Genomic DNA, 13,881 nt, shown 5'->3' with positions numbered 1-13,881 from the left:
ATCAATGCTTGAACGTTCTATTTGGGCCCCAATCTACTTCCTCTGCATTAAGATAACATATGGAATGTTAAAAAGGAAGTCTTGTGGGGCCAACTATGATGCTGATAATGGAACTCTCTTGCAAGGGTCCATTGATCACAATGTGTGCATGTGAAAATGGTGAGGGCTGTGTGTATGGAAGGCCTGCAACCCTACGTCAGATGAGATGAGAGCGGGAGATCTTTTTCTCCTTCATTAGAGCGTGCATCGATAATGGCAGAAGGGTAATTACTCCGCGGTATGGACCACACAAACGTATTTTCCAGCACGAGGGTTGAGCAAGCGCGGGGGTGGGCTGCTTGTTAACGCACCCGCTCGCTCGCTAGTTCTCGCTCTCCATATTTTCCATTGCGTCTGCTGCTCGACAGAGAGGAATGGGCAACAACGAGTTTGCTCATTAAGATTTACGCATGCTGCCTCATACAGACAGCCCATTCTGACCTGCTGCAACTCCCAGGAACATAAATGGGCACATGGTGGGAAAGGCCATGCATGCCATGAGGGCACTGCTATGGCATGACAACAACAAGCTGATAAAAGTCTGTGTGAGTGAATAATGAGTGAGGGCCTTTTCCTGTGCACTCACTTCATCAGATAAGACCAGGCAATATCAGAAGCAAAGAATTGTTTTCATCTGAAAATGTATCTAATGGTTTACTATTTGATCTCTCAGACATACTTGTGTCCCAGGTAAAAGCAAAACACTTTGCTTATATCAGATAAACAAATGATGCAGACAATAAGTGCTGATATGTAAGGTCAATAAGATGAGATAAAATAAGATAGCCAGAGGTGTAGAGATTTTTCCGGCAATTTCTCACATGGATCTGTTTCTTGAGGTCACCGACTGAGTACTGAGGGTACAAGAAAAAACGGTTCTAAAAACGTACAAGAACAATCAGTTATCTTGTGTTGCTGCAGCCAGAGCTTCCAGGCAGCTACAGGGCTACACTCTGAGAGCATGAACATATGGGCTCAAAATTGCCGGAATTCTCCTTTAAGGCCAACATTTTGCTTTGATAGCCATGGAGTAAAAACAAAATAGGTACACAGGAATGTCCATGCTCCAGGTCCGTCCTCAATAGATGACCCTGTGTGTCCACAGGTTCTCACACCAAAGTCCAACCAGTACAAGTCATAGAGAAACATGATAGAAAACAGGACTGAAAGCCAAAAAGAAACAGGGAGGCTGGATATGATCAGGCACTCTGGCATATGATGATCTCCAGTGGAGAGCCAATGAATTTCTCTGAAAAAAATAAAATAAAAAATGTTATCGGTCTACACAAATAAATAGTTCCTGCTAGTACTGAGGTCACCCGAGTACCATCTACCATATACCAGTCCTTGCCAAAGCAGATGGCAAACAGCTGTTCAAAATAACAGACACATAAGAAAAAATAAATAAAAATAGATCTTAAAATAACACCATGCCTAGAAAACTTTTCTGATATGAATCTGTCCCCTCACAACTGAATAAAGCACTACAACATTGTAATTCTGTCTTTATCTATATATCTGATCTATATCAGTGGTTCTCAAAGTGGGGTCCGCGACCCATAGTCAGGGGGTCCACAACATAATTAGCTTGAAATTCTAAAGTTTAGTTTTATCATTTTAAAACAGATGATGTCTACGGATGATGCCCCTTTTCACCCATAAAACAAGCAAATTGTGTCTATTTGATCCTACCCACATTTAACTTCACTTAGGCCATGAATAACCATTCCTATTACTGCTTAGCTTGGCTTATTTGTTAGCCAGCTAGCTGATAAATGTGTAGAAATGTTTGAGTCAGTCCATGTTGTCAAGTGACGGAAAAGCCAAAACTGACAAAAGACGAAGTTGCACATCTGCCAAAAAGGTTCCTTGGAACCAAAAACATTGAGAACCCCTGTTCTATATGACACATAAATACACAGACCAATGGGAGGCAACATATACACCAGTGGTTCTCAAACTGGGGTCCGCAACCCATAGCTAAGGGGTCCAAAAAATGAATTTACTCTAAATTATGAAGTTATGGTTTATCATTTTAAAAAAATCATATGATAGCCCTTTTCAAATTGTATCTATTTACTCCTACCCACATTAACATTTAAATTGAATCAGTTAACAAAGATCCATTCCTACTGCTGATTAGATGGTTTATTTGCCAACTAGCTATCTGAAGAATGTGCAAAAATGTCAGATCATGTCAGGTGATGCAAAATATGAAGTTCACAAAAGACAGATCAAGATACACATTTGCCAGAAAACACAGTGAACTTGGCCACAACTTCAGAGAATACGAATGGCATATGCTTCATTTTTACGATTATGAGGGCGTCCTTGGAATATTTTCTCTTGTCAGGGGGTCCTTGGAACCACGCAATTTGAGAACACCTGTTTTAACACTATTGATACTATTCCTGTAGCGTAGCACTGATAAGCAAGGATGGGTGCTGGTTGACTTTCAGCCACAGGGGGCCCCCTAGTGTTCATCTGACAATACTACAACTCCAGGCAATTGCTGGAATTTACCCCCGGTGCACTTATCTACTCATGGCTGGGTAATCACAAGCCCATTACACTCACTTAAATAAGACCCATTCAGACAACGCTCTGCAGTTACCACTAAATAACAAGGTTCAAGAGACTGCTGAGGTAGTCCTCTGGACTAATGCACAGAGGCAAGCACATCCACAGGAATACCCGGCTCCCTGTTTCCAATCCTGTGCCTACAAGCTACTTAACATGGCAGGTGATTAGCGAAAGCCCATTCATTTGACGAGCCTCTCTTAGGGAAGCATCTTTTCCACAGCCTGAAACAGGGTGGCACACACTGACGAAAGCCTCTCACCCTTCAATACACATCAAACACAATATCCATCTCTCTCACACACACTCTCTCTCTCTGAGTCACCATCCAGATAGTAACTTGCACTGATATCTGGTGAGTGGTCCTGTTTATCTTATGTGGGCCGCATCTAAACCACAGGTGCTCTCTCTCTCTCTCAGAGTGAGCGAGTGAGTCACTGAGATTCTGTCCCTCACCCCACAAGGGCGGATTCGTGTCCCAGACACCCATGCTGACCTGACATAGGGTCAGCACAACCCGATTAAGAAGGATTACTCAAGACATACCACGTGTGTGTGAGAGAGGAAGTAACGCCCATGAAAGAGGGAGGTTCACTGCACACACACACAAACGCCATTTGGACCGAAGTTCATGTTAGTTCACATGGAGTTGTAACATGTGATAATGTGGGTCCATGTAGGCCCAAAAGCTTTCATTGCTTAAATATCAATATTTTAAATTTGGGGGAAAGGGGTTGGGGTGGCAAGGGATTACATATCAAGGCTGCAGAGGTAACACCTGGGGCAATTATATATAACATAAGTCAGAGAACTGTCCAAATGTGGCACAAAGACATGGTAAAAACTGGTGACGGTGTTAAAGGGACACCAGGCAAGCTACGAAACTCCCCCTCGCTCGGTCTGAAGCTCTTTTCCTTTTCTTTGCATCTTCCGTCAAGGGTTTTCGCTGCTTCTTCGCCGGCTCTGCCATTATACATACGTTTGCAACAATCACTAGCGTTTCGTTAGCCTCCCTCTGTGCTGTGGATGCAGGATGGAAACTGAAACTGCTTCGGTCGCCGGGTACGATACACTGAACTTGCAAGCGGGATATTCTTCCTACAGGCAGTAGGGGCGGGCGAGAGAGTCTTCATTCGCCCTGTAATGAGTCATTTAACCATATATCGACTTACGAAGATGAGTAATTAAAACGAAAACGTTGCCTGGTGTCCCTTTAACTAGGCTACACAAAGGACTGAAACGTTGCCTCCTGAATTCCCGCAGAATATTAATAGAGTGGTTCCAACCAGTCACACAAGCATGCAAATAAATGCAAATAGAAAGGCCAATGAACAAGTCAGTTTCCGAACATTAATATACTTTTTATTGCAAAACAATATTTTATTCCACACATTATTTGCAGATAGTTCTACATGTTTTAACAGTCCACATTCCTGCAACCTCCATTTGTACACCTGAAACAAAGGCCAGTGTGAGACACCTGACCACAGAGATCAAACACATTACGCTCTTCTACTCCAACGTTGCCAAAAGGTCACGCCACGAGAACCAAACCACACCACGTCCGAGAGTATAAACTCTGTCCCTCGCCTCAAGTTCTCCACATCTGAAATCCATTCGAGGTTTGCCTTGTGTTTGAGACGTACTAAGCAGGCAGTTCATATTTAAATGCTCAGTCACACAGCAAAGCGGTGAGGCGGACGAGCTGCAGAAGCAGCTGGCAGACTGGGAGGGGGTGAATTACCTCACAATTGCAAAAGACAAATGAGTTGTAGCGGTAGCAGCGACAGCAAAATTTTGGTTCCTCGTTGGTGACTTAACATGTTACGGTTCACACAAGAGTGCAAATATAGATATATATTTATATTTATATGTGTATGTAAATGTAGATATATAATTTAAATGTATATGTATTTATGTATGTTTGAATATATATTATAATAATTACTACAAGTCATCTTGCAAGTGAGTTTGAGGCTTGAGATTCTTATGGCACATTTATAAAACTGTGGACACAACTTTAAATAAAAAATAGAATAAAAGGGAAAAGAAAAATCACAGGTCATACTAAACTGCAGTAACAATAGGCAATGCAAGGTTCAACAGACATTAATATGTAATGATGCACAACTTGTATTATTTTTTAACTTGTATCTGTTAAGTAAGCATAAGCATAACATACTGGTATTTGCACCACATTTAACCTGTAGATTATTTAACTGTACATTTACGTTGTTGTCTTGCAACTTGCTCACACTGTCCACACACAACCATGCATTCCTTTAGTGGTAGCTGCAGGTATGCCCACAGAACTGTCTACCGGACAGACAGACTGATTTACACACGGCAGGAAGCCCCAGTGGCACTGACCAATACCACTGGACGGCCGGAATTCATCTGCAGTTCTACGTCAACAACGTAATGTAGTTGGCTTTCACTACGTGCAAGTCAACTTTCTTAGGTGGACACTAACTTTTTTTTGGTTGATGGTTTTTTTTTTTGTTATTTTCTTTTGGTTGTTGTCATTTGTTTTTTTCTTCTCAAATATATGTAGATTTATATTCATATATTACACACATCTAGCTTTGTACACGGCCCAGATCTCCATGGTGGTAACAAGCTTTTCAACTGCAACTGGATGGGGGCCACAGACAATCCAAAGCTTTTGCCTGAGTTCAGGCGACCAAACTCTAATGGTCCAATCAAATTCTGTTTACGTCAACTGGAATTTGGAATTACTTTTTACAGGGACAACGGTAGCCAATAGGAGAGCTTTTTTTTTCAGCTAGACAGGAAGGAATAAGCTAGCGCCCTCAAAGCCGATCAAACCATCCTTTCAGAAGCTAATCAGCTGAATACTTTACGGTGAGGATCTCTGTAAGACTCTCATAAAGAAGAAGGATCACATGCTTGAGAAGGCCTCCGTACTCCTTTGCGCAGAGGCTGAAGGGGCCAGGAGGTTTTGACCAGACCAGACCAGACCAGTTATTGAATTTTAACACTCAATAGTTTGTGAGTTTACGATTTTGGTTGGATTGTTATGGATGTTGGTTTTTTTCTTCACGGTTATTACTTTTTATTATTATTATTATTATTATTTTTAAGACAAGAGTGATCTTAGTCAGTCATGTTATGCGAGGGATGTGGAGGGGACACCTGCTTCACTTTGCAGTCATCATCTGCACAAACTCTGCAAGGAAGAACACACAAAAATGGAAACATATTAGCATAGAGAAAGAGACATAATTTAGCCAGGAATGAGTCGTTTGTTGCCAACCGATCGATTTGTAGTAGTTCCAGTATATACCCATGCAATTTAAAACAACAGGTTTTTAAGTGTTTACTGTATCTAGGCCATGCAAAACCTCATCAGGTACTTGAGGCTTTTGTTATTCGCTCACACACACGTACCTTCATAGTTGACCTGTCCATCTCCGTCAATGTCGGCCTCGCGAATCATCTCATCTACTTCCTCGTCTGTGAGCTTCTCTCCCAGGTTGGTCATGACATGGCGCAGCTCCGCAGCACTGATGTAACCATTACCGTCCTGCAGGGCATGAACAGAGGGGGATCAGAGAGAGAGAAAGAAAGAAAGATGTGGAAGCAGACAGGGAAAGGAGAGTATGGTGTCAGGTAGGATGGAATGAGGGAGAGAGAAAGAGAGGGAGGGAAAGAGACATGGAAGAGAAGGAAAGAAAAAAAGAACAACGGAACAGGTAGAATGAAAGTAACGAGGCAGAGAAAAGGGGGTTCGAGAGTGATAGAAAACCAAAGATGAAGGTATGGATGTATGGAGAGAAAAATGGAGGGAGGGATGTGAGAAAGAGATAAAGTAGGAGGAGAGAGACAGACCGACAAGGAGAAACAGAGACACCCGTATGGAGAGAGAATGAGACGTGTAGAGGGAGAATTAAATGAGACGTGTAGAGGGAGAATGAGACGTGTAGAGGGAGAATGAGACGCGGTAGAGGGAGGCGTGTAGAGGGAGAATGAGGCGGTAGAGGGGAGAATTAAATGAGACGTAGAGGGAGGGAGAAGGGAGAATGAACTCCAGACGGTAGAGGGGGAGAAACAGAACTCCAGCATAGAAACTGCTTCTGTGCTGTGAGCAATGAACCATCAGTTTATTTAGACACGCCCTTCCATAAGGCTAGGTAAAGGCCAGTGAACACACCAATCTGGTTGCTATAGTGACAGAAAAAAAAAAAAAAAAAAACATAAGCCCAACGGCACCATGGCCCAAACCTATTACTCCTCTCAATGCTAACTTGATTATGTTGGCCGAGACGTCTATACTTGTTTGTTCAAACTGAGGCGGTGAAAGAAAGCAGGCTTGGTAATGGATGATGGCTGACTGCAAGGCAAAGTCAGCAGGTTCAACCCCACAGCCTTCACTTTATCCTCCCCTATTAAAGTCTTTACCTGGCATAACCACCGACTGTCTTTTGTCTTAGCGGTGACACGCCCTTTCTAGCAATCAGTTATTGTGTGTGTGTCTGTGCGTGAGACAATCATTGGCTTCTATCCAACCTGTGCGATCTAGGCCACTCCTTAGATGTTGCTACATTTATGTAGCAATGCAAAGTAACCTATTGGCTTCATCACTATGAACTCTGGATGACACCAATTTGATCTAATTCTATTTATATTTCATCCAGCAGGCCTACTCGCTCTATGTCTGACTGGCTGCAAGTGCATGTTAACCAATCACGCTTTCTGAACCCATTGTTAACATTTACATCTATCAAGACAGTAAATATGCTTTCATCTGAAGCAACACTACACTACATTGTGGATACACAATCAGATCGGGATGTTCCGTGAATGACCTATGACCTCAGCTGAACAATGACCTCTGCTGAAGAAAAACCCATGACCTCTACTGAACAAAGACCCATGACCTCTACTGAATGATGACCCATGACCTGTTGGTTGATTAATACAATGGTAAAAAGGTGGCTGATATTTAGCAGGCGCTTTTGGCTGAAGTGACTCGAAACAGGGATTTGATTCCCATACCCAGACAGTGACTGTTAGGTGATGTCAGTACCACAGGTACACCACGGCCACAGTAATGATGACCTCTGTTGTTAGCACCCTTCTGGACCATATTCAGTGACTATTCTTACCTTGTCGAACACTCGGAAGGCTTCCCGGATCTCCTCCTCACTGTCTGTGTCCTTCATCTTTCGCGCCATCATAGTGAGAAATTCTGGGAAATCGATGGTGCCATTTCCTGTTGGGAGCAGAAGGGTTTTTGTGTCTTTTAATAATTAATTTATAATTACTATTATAAATAATTACTATTATAAATAATTACTTTAAATCATTAATGGAGGAGCAGGGTGGGCTTCAGGGGACTTATCTGGGAGGGTGGGGCAGATTAAGGAAAGAAAGAGAGACAAATACTGTACTAGAGACGTGCTCTCCTCTCACTACAAATCACACACACACACACACACACACCAGAAAGAGCATGCATGCACATACACACACACACACCAGAAAGAGCATGCATGCACATACACACACACACACCAGAAAGAGCATGCATGCACATACACACACACACCAGAAAGAGCAAGTGTGCACACACACACACACACATACCAGAAAGAGCATGCATGCACATACACACACACATACCAGAAAGAGCAAGTGTGCACATACACACACACATACCAGAAAGAGCAAGTGTGCACATACACACACACATACCAGAAAGAGCAAGTGTGCACATACACACACACATACCAGAAAGAGCAAGTGTGCACATACACACACACATACCAGAAAGAGCAAGTGTGCACATACACACACACATACCAGAAAGAGCATGCATGCACATACACACACACATACCAGAAAGAGCAAGTGTGCACATACACACACATACCAGAAAGAGCATGCATGCACATACACACACACATACCAGAAAGAGCATGCATGCACACACACACACCAGAAAGAGCATGCATGCACATACACACACACATACCAGAAAGAGCAAGTGTGCACACGCATATACTCATATTAATATGAAAGACACAGAACCTGCGCACACACACACACACAACACAGAAAGAGCAGTCTCAAACTAAAACTGAACACACACAAAGTGTGTGTGTGTATGTGTGTGTGTGTGTGTGTGTGTGTGTGTGTGCGCGAGTGTATGGGAGTGTGTAAGGGGGCATTTGGCAGGCTGGTGGGAGGGTGATGAGAGAGAGCATTTCTGGCAGCTAATGACCGCAGGCCTCCTCTACATCATTACATCAAGACGTGGGACCAAAATGGATCTGGACTACGGTCCAGAATAATGACTTACTGGAAATCAATGGGGGTGAGTAAGCAGCACAAGCACTGAGAATTATGGATTTGTCATTGATTAACCTTGGTTTACAATACTGAGAGATAGTCAACATGTAAAATTATATCAGTGAAATTATTTTTTTTATTAAGTTGTGTGTGTAAATGTACATGTGTGTTTGTAGTAGGTGTGTGTGTATATGTGTGTTTTGTTTTGTGTGTGTGTGTGTGTGTGTGTGTATATGTGTATGTGTGTGTATGTGTGTGTGTGTGTGTCCGTGCTCACCGTCGGCATCCACCTCGTTGATCATGTCCTGCAGCTCGGCCTCAGTGGGGTTCTGTCCCAGCGAGCGCATGACCGTGCCCAGCTCTTTGGTGGTGATGGTGCCGTCGCCGTCCTTATCAAACAGGGAGAACGCCTCTTTGAACTCTGCCAAGAGGAGGACACAGCCACTAGTGAGACAACACACACACTACAATACCCAAACACACTACAACACACATACACTACAACACACAGATGCACTACAACACACATGCACACGCACTACAACACGCACTACAACAGGCACACACACACACACACACTACAACACACGCACTACAACACACGCACTACAACACACGCACTACAACACACGCACTATACTTCAACCTAATACTATCAACCTAATAAAATACACAGGGATGCAAACAGTTGAGAATGGGGCCGTGGGTAGTGCTCCTCGGACCTGCACAAATCTAGTAGGTGACCTATTTTGATATCAAAAAGGTGAGCCTCACCTAAGAAGGGAGTTTGCATCTATAAATACTGTTTACACCTCATTACCACACCTAGTGTGTACTGTGCCTCACTTGATAATGTCTGCTCCATCAACATGGCCTTCATCTAAATGTAGGGGCTAGAGGTGTTCAACGTTTTCTTTGAGCTTTGTGTGTGTTTGCTATTTGAAGATGTGAAGTTGTTTGACAATATGTATAAACATCTAATAGAGCAAAGTGCAGACAGTACCAAGCTCATGGGCTTAACACCAAGGCAGCACACAGGCTGATTAATGTATTCTTTCTTCTGCTGCAAGTCGCTTTGCATACGAGCAACTGCTGTATGAAGAAATGCAAATAGCTACAAACTGATGAAGATAAATGGGAGTAAGAAAATGACTTCATCCTTAAGATTTATCCTGTTAAAAGAAAACTGTGTCAGCCGCTATCCGGGATGAGATCATTACCACATGCACTATGTATATGAGAAGTGATGACTGGCAGGAAGGGTAACCAAATGATTCCATTGCCTATCGTCTGTGACTTAATGTGATTGCTGAGAGCAACTTTGTGGTTTTGGAGAGGACTCAAACTCATTTAGCTAAATTGCCAGACAGACACTGGGGTGTAGAATACATAAATATATATAATATATATATATATATATATCTGGCTTTGTTTTTTCATCACTGAGCATTCAGATAAGCAAAGTAAGGGTGTGTAAAAACATGTTTTTAAGACTTTTAATCCTTCCTCTAACCTCCACAAGTCTGACAAATGTTGTTTTCCTTTCTTAAAGCTTTTTTCAAAAGTGATGTGGTTTTACTGTGAGTGACTGGCTCAACACCAGCCTAATTTCTGTGAGGTGCAGATCAGCAATAAGTGCATTCTAACAAATTGGCAGCTGGCCTAGTTTCAACATCTACACAACATGTTGTACTATCAAAATAACAGTTTCATAAGATCTGAAGTAGGCCAACAAGTTGATTACTGAGCTACATGATAATAGTAAAAGGCCCAGTACCTCATCCGTAAAAAAAAAAAAAAAGAAGCTATGATTCACACACCACATTGTTGGCTTTGCCTTAATCACTTAATTGATGACAACCAGGATGTGGACTTGGTTATATAAACAACGCACTGGTAATCACATAGCCCAGACTTCCCACAGCAGTCAAAGCCGCTGCTGCCACTCACCTGCAATCTGCTCCTCGGTTAGCTGGTCTGCCTGTGGACAGATGGAGAGAGGGAGAGATGGGAGAGAGACGTCAGCGTATAATAACAGTTAATTAGCCTATGACTTATGAAGACAGCTGACAGAGGGCATAAAAGGCAGGCAGACAGGCAGGCAGGCAGGCAGGCAGACACAGGTAGACAGGCAGACAGACAGACACAGGCAGACAGACAGACAGACACAGGCAGACAGACAGACACAGGTAAACAGACAGACAGAGAAGGGAATGCACCACAGTGAGCTGCCCCACCATAAATATAAAAATGTGTAGAGTATGAGAGTATTGAAATCAGAATCCATGCAGGGATTCAATTCTGTTTCCCACAGAATTTAATTCTATTTGTGGTGGTGGGTTTGCAAAATTAACTTGAATTTTTAACAGTTTTTAACAAATTAGCTCAGCGTGGTTATGATGCTAACCAGATTTAAGCACAATTTAGTACAGCCTGGAAAAGCATTGTGTGGTGGTCAATGTTGATATTGTGGTGGGCCGCCACAAGTAAGTCAATGTATGGGAAACACTGCATGTCTTCTCACCATGGAAATACAACCAGGCCCCACTTTCACTGTCTAATGCTAGAGAGAGAGTGTGTGTGTGTGTGTGTGTGTGTGTGGGTGTGTGTGTGTGGGGGCTCTCCAGTGGCTGTGTGTAGACTAGAGTGGACAGTAAAGGCAGGTGGCGATGCAATGTGAAGGACGTGTATAAATACTTCACATCACCTTTAAATACGCACGCAGAATATAATTAGCAAATGCACTAACAGGGTCAGCAATGTAGCACACCGCATATTAAAATCCCTTTAGCACACCTCTCTGTCTCGGTGTCTCTCTCGGCTGAGAGACACACTTGGGGGATGAGGAGGTAGTCACACTGGGACTGTTCAGGACACACTAATCATATGATGTGGCAGTCATGGGAGGTGAGGTGAGGTGAGGTACAGTAAACACTGATAGTCAAAGTAGAATGTGATCTGTGGTTGGAGAGCAGCAGGTTGTTCAGGTATACATATCATGCACTTCACAAGCACAAGGAGGAGGAATTGAACATCTTGTCCCGTGCATGACTGAAAAGGTGAACATCTAGGTTAATAAAGCAGGAATTACAAAGTCCCAACTGCTGCGCTGTAAGCATTACAGATGAACTCGCAGACATAATCTTACCAGTCACCCTAGTGTAGCCTATACAATTCTTGTTTTATGCAAGCGATGCATAGCTTATAGCAATGTGTGATCATGAATCATCAAATGACTGCACTTCTATGCATAAAGAGCAACAGCACGTTTACCATAGATTTCAGGGAACGTGTGGCAGGTGTTTGGGGTCGAGCCGCACACTGGCTATGCCACACAACCCGAGTGCCGCTCAACGAGCCTCATGCTTCACACATCCTAGTCCGTTTAACACACAGATACGACTGACAGAAGAGGCTTGAATGCAGAACGACCGCCGACAAAATCCCACGTAACGTTGCGATCCTCGTTACGTTGTTTTAGTACGTGGTGCCTTACAGGGTGTACTGCAGAGCCCCTGTCAACCCGGTCCTGCACCAGCAATGATTTGGTTCAATGCGGGAAGGGAGGGTGGCGGCTAGGATCATTCTCTCTCTCTCACACACACACACACACACAGTGCTGCAGCTCACTGTGGTGCAGTACGCAGCATCACAATCCCAGCTGCAGTTTGTTAACGTTAACTGCCATTGCCCTCATGCGAGTAAAAGTTACATAACCTGACAACCCCTTACAACATGTGGTAAGATCAAAAACATGCAATATGCTAAGTGACCCGGAATCTAATTTATTTTAACGTTACTCATATGGCTTCAACTTTTCAGGACAGGCTGCATTCAACACGGCGTGGTTAACACGCCCACCTCGTCGCATTTGCGCACTACGAGCAATTAATTTACTGAGCTAAAATTATTTTCTCGTAAATTAGCTGGGGGATAATGATTAAGTTATCGATTAGCACAACTACCCGCCTACAGTGTTAGCTAGTATGTATCCTAAATTGTCCTTGTCAGGATTATGTGCGATGTGCAAGTGTGTAATCCTGCGAGGGCCAAAGGACACACCTTCATCTCCAACGCTAGCCACAGCTTTACTAAGGTGCTAACGTTAGCATAGTAATCTATCGTTACCTAGCTACCTGTCTACTTTGGCTGAGTAACCCCATTCTATAAACATTAACGCTAGTCATGTTGGCCTAAATTATTTGTTAAACCTATCAATCCTACACATACACAAACATGTATGTGTTTGTACATAGCCATTACTCCAAATGACTGTCATCAGTCAGTGGTGATGCTTGGGAATCAATGGCAGTTCCAACATAACGTAGCTAACGTTAACGTTTAACGTTAGCTAACGTAGACATCTTAATATATTCAGTATCGCGTATAGCCCGTTTTTCAGATGGACAACGCATTATGATCAATCACAATCGGACAGACAAGAGATATTGTCACACACTAGAGTTAGCTAACGTTAACCAACCAGCTAACGTTAACGTGAATCCAGACAAGTTAGCATAGCCCGCTATGTCATTCCACTAGCATTCGCTTAGTTTTCCATTCATTCGCTCGTCTTCCTGCTAGTAGGTTGCACTGTCAGTGCTTTGACGTTAAAACGGAAGGAATACTTACCATTTTGTATACAAGACGTTGGTCTTAATTTAGTCCAACACGAGACTCCTTTCTGGTTCTGTTTACCCTAGTACGTTATTAACAATTCAAAGAAGGAATTCGGCCAGTCAAGTTACTCAGCGTAGACAAGCTTGCCAGACCTGAAGTCGCCCGGAAATTACTCCTCTTCACTGACAGTTGAATATTCTCATATCCATCCGCTATGACATCATTGGCTTCCTACTTACCAAATCAAGATTCATCCTGCCTGCACTTTTGGGTGTGATGGTATGTGTATGATATTCTCGATTTGTTTGATTAGGCTTTTCATTAGTT

General features: G+C 43.0%; 1 protein-coding gene across 1 annotated transcript; it reads right to left on the bottom strand.

Annotated features, from left to right (window-relative positions):
* Window positions 1–3,959: 3,959 nt before the first annotated feature.
* On the bottom strand, window positions 3,960–13,737 carry calm3a (calmodulin 3a (phosphorylase kinase, delta)). Its single transcript, XM_048264741.1, has 6 exons — window positions 13,567–13,737; window positions 10,885–10,915; window positions 9,212–9,355; window positions 7,749–7,855; window positions 6,031–6,166; window positions 3,960–5,809 (listed from the first exon to the last, which is right to left on the bottom strand). The coding sequence occupies exons 1-6, from the start codon at window positions 13,567–13,569 to the stop codon at window positions 5,781–5,783; spliced, it is 450 nt and encodes a 149-aa protein (XP_048120698.1). The 5' UTR covers window positions 13,570–13,737; the 3' UTR covers window positions 3,960–5,780.
* Window positions 13,738–13,881: the final 144 nt, after the last annotated feature.

This window comes from Alosa alosa, chromosome 15 (genome assembly GCF_017589495.1).
Source record: "Alosa alosa isolate M-15738 ecotype Scorff River chromosome 15, AALO_Geno_1.1, whole genome shotgun sequence".
In the NCBI taxonomy this organism is placed as follows: Eukaryota; Metazoa; Chordata; class Actinopteri; order Clupeiformes; family Clupeidae; genus Alosa; species Alosa alosa.
Note: the sequence above shows the minus strand (reverse complement) of the source record. Positions and strands in the feature narration are given on the sequence as shown.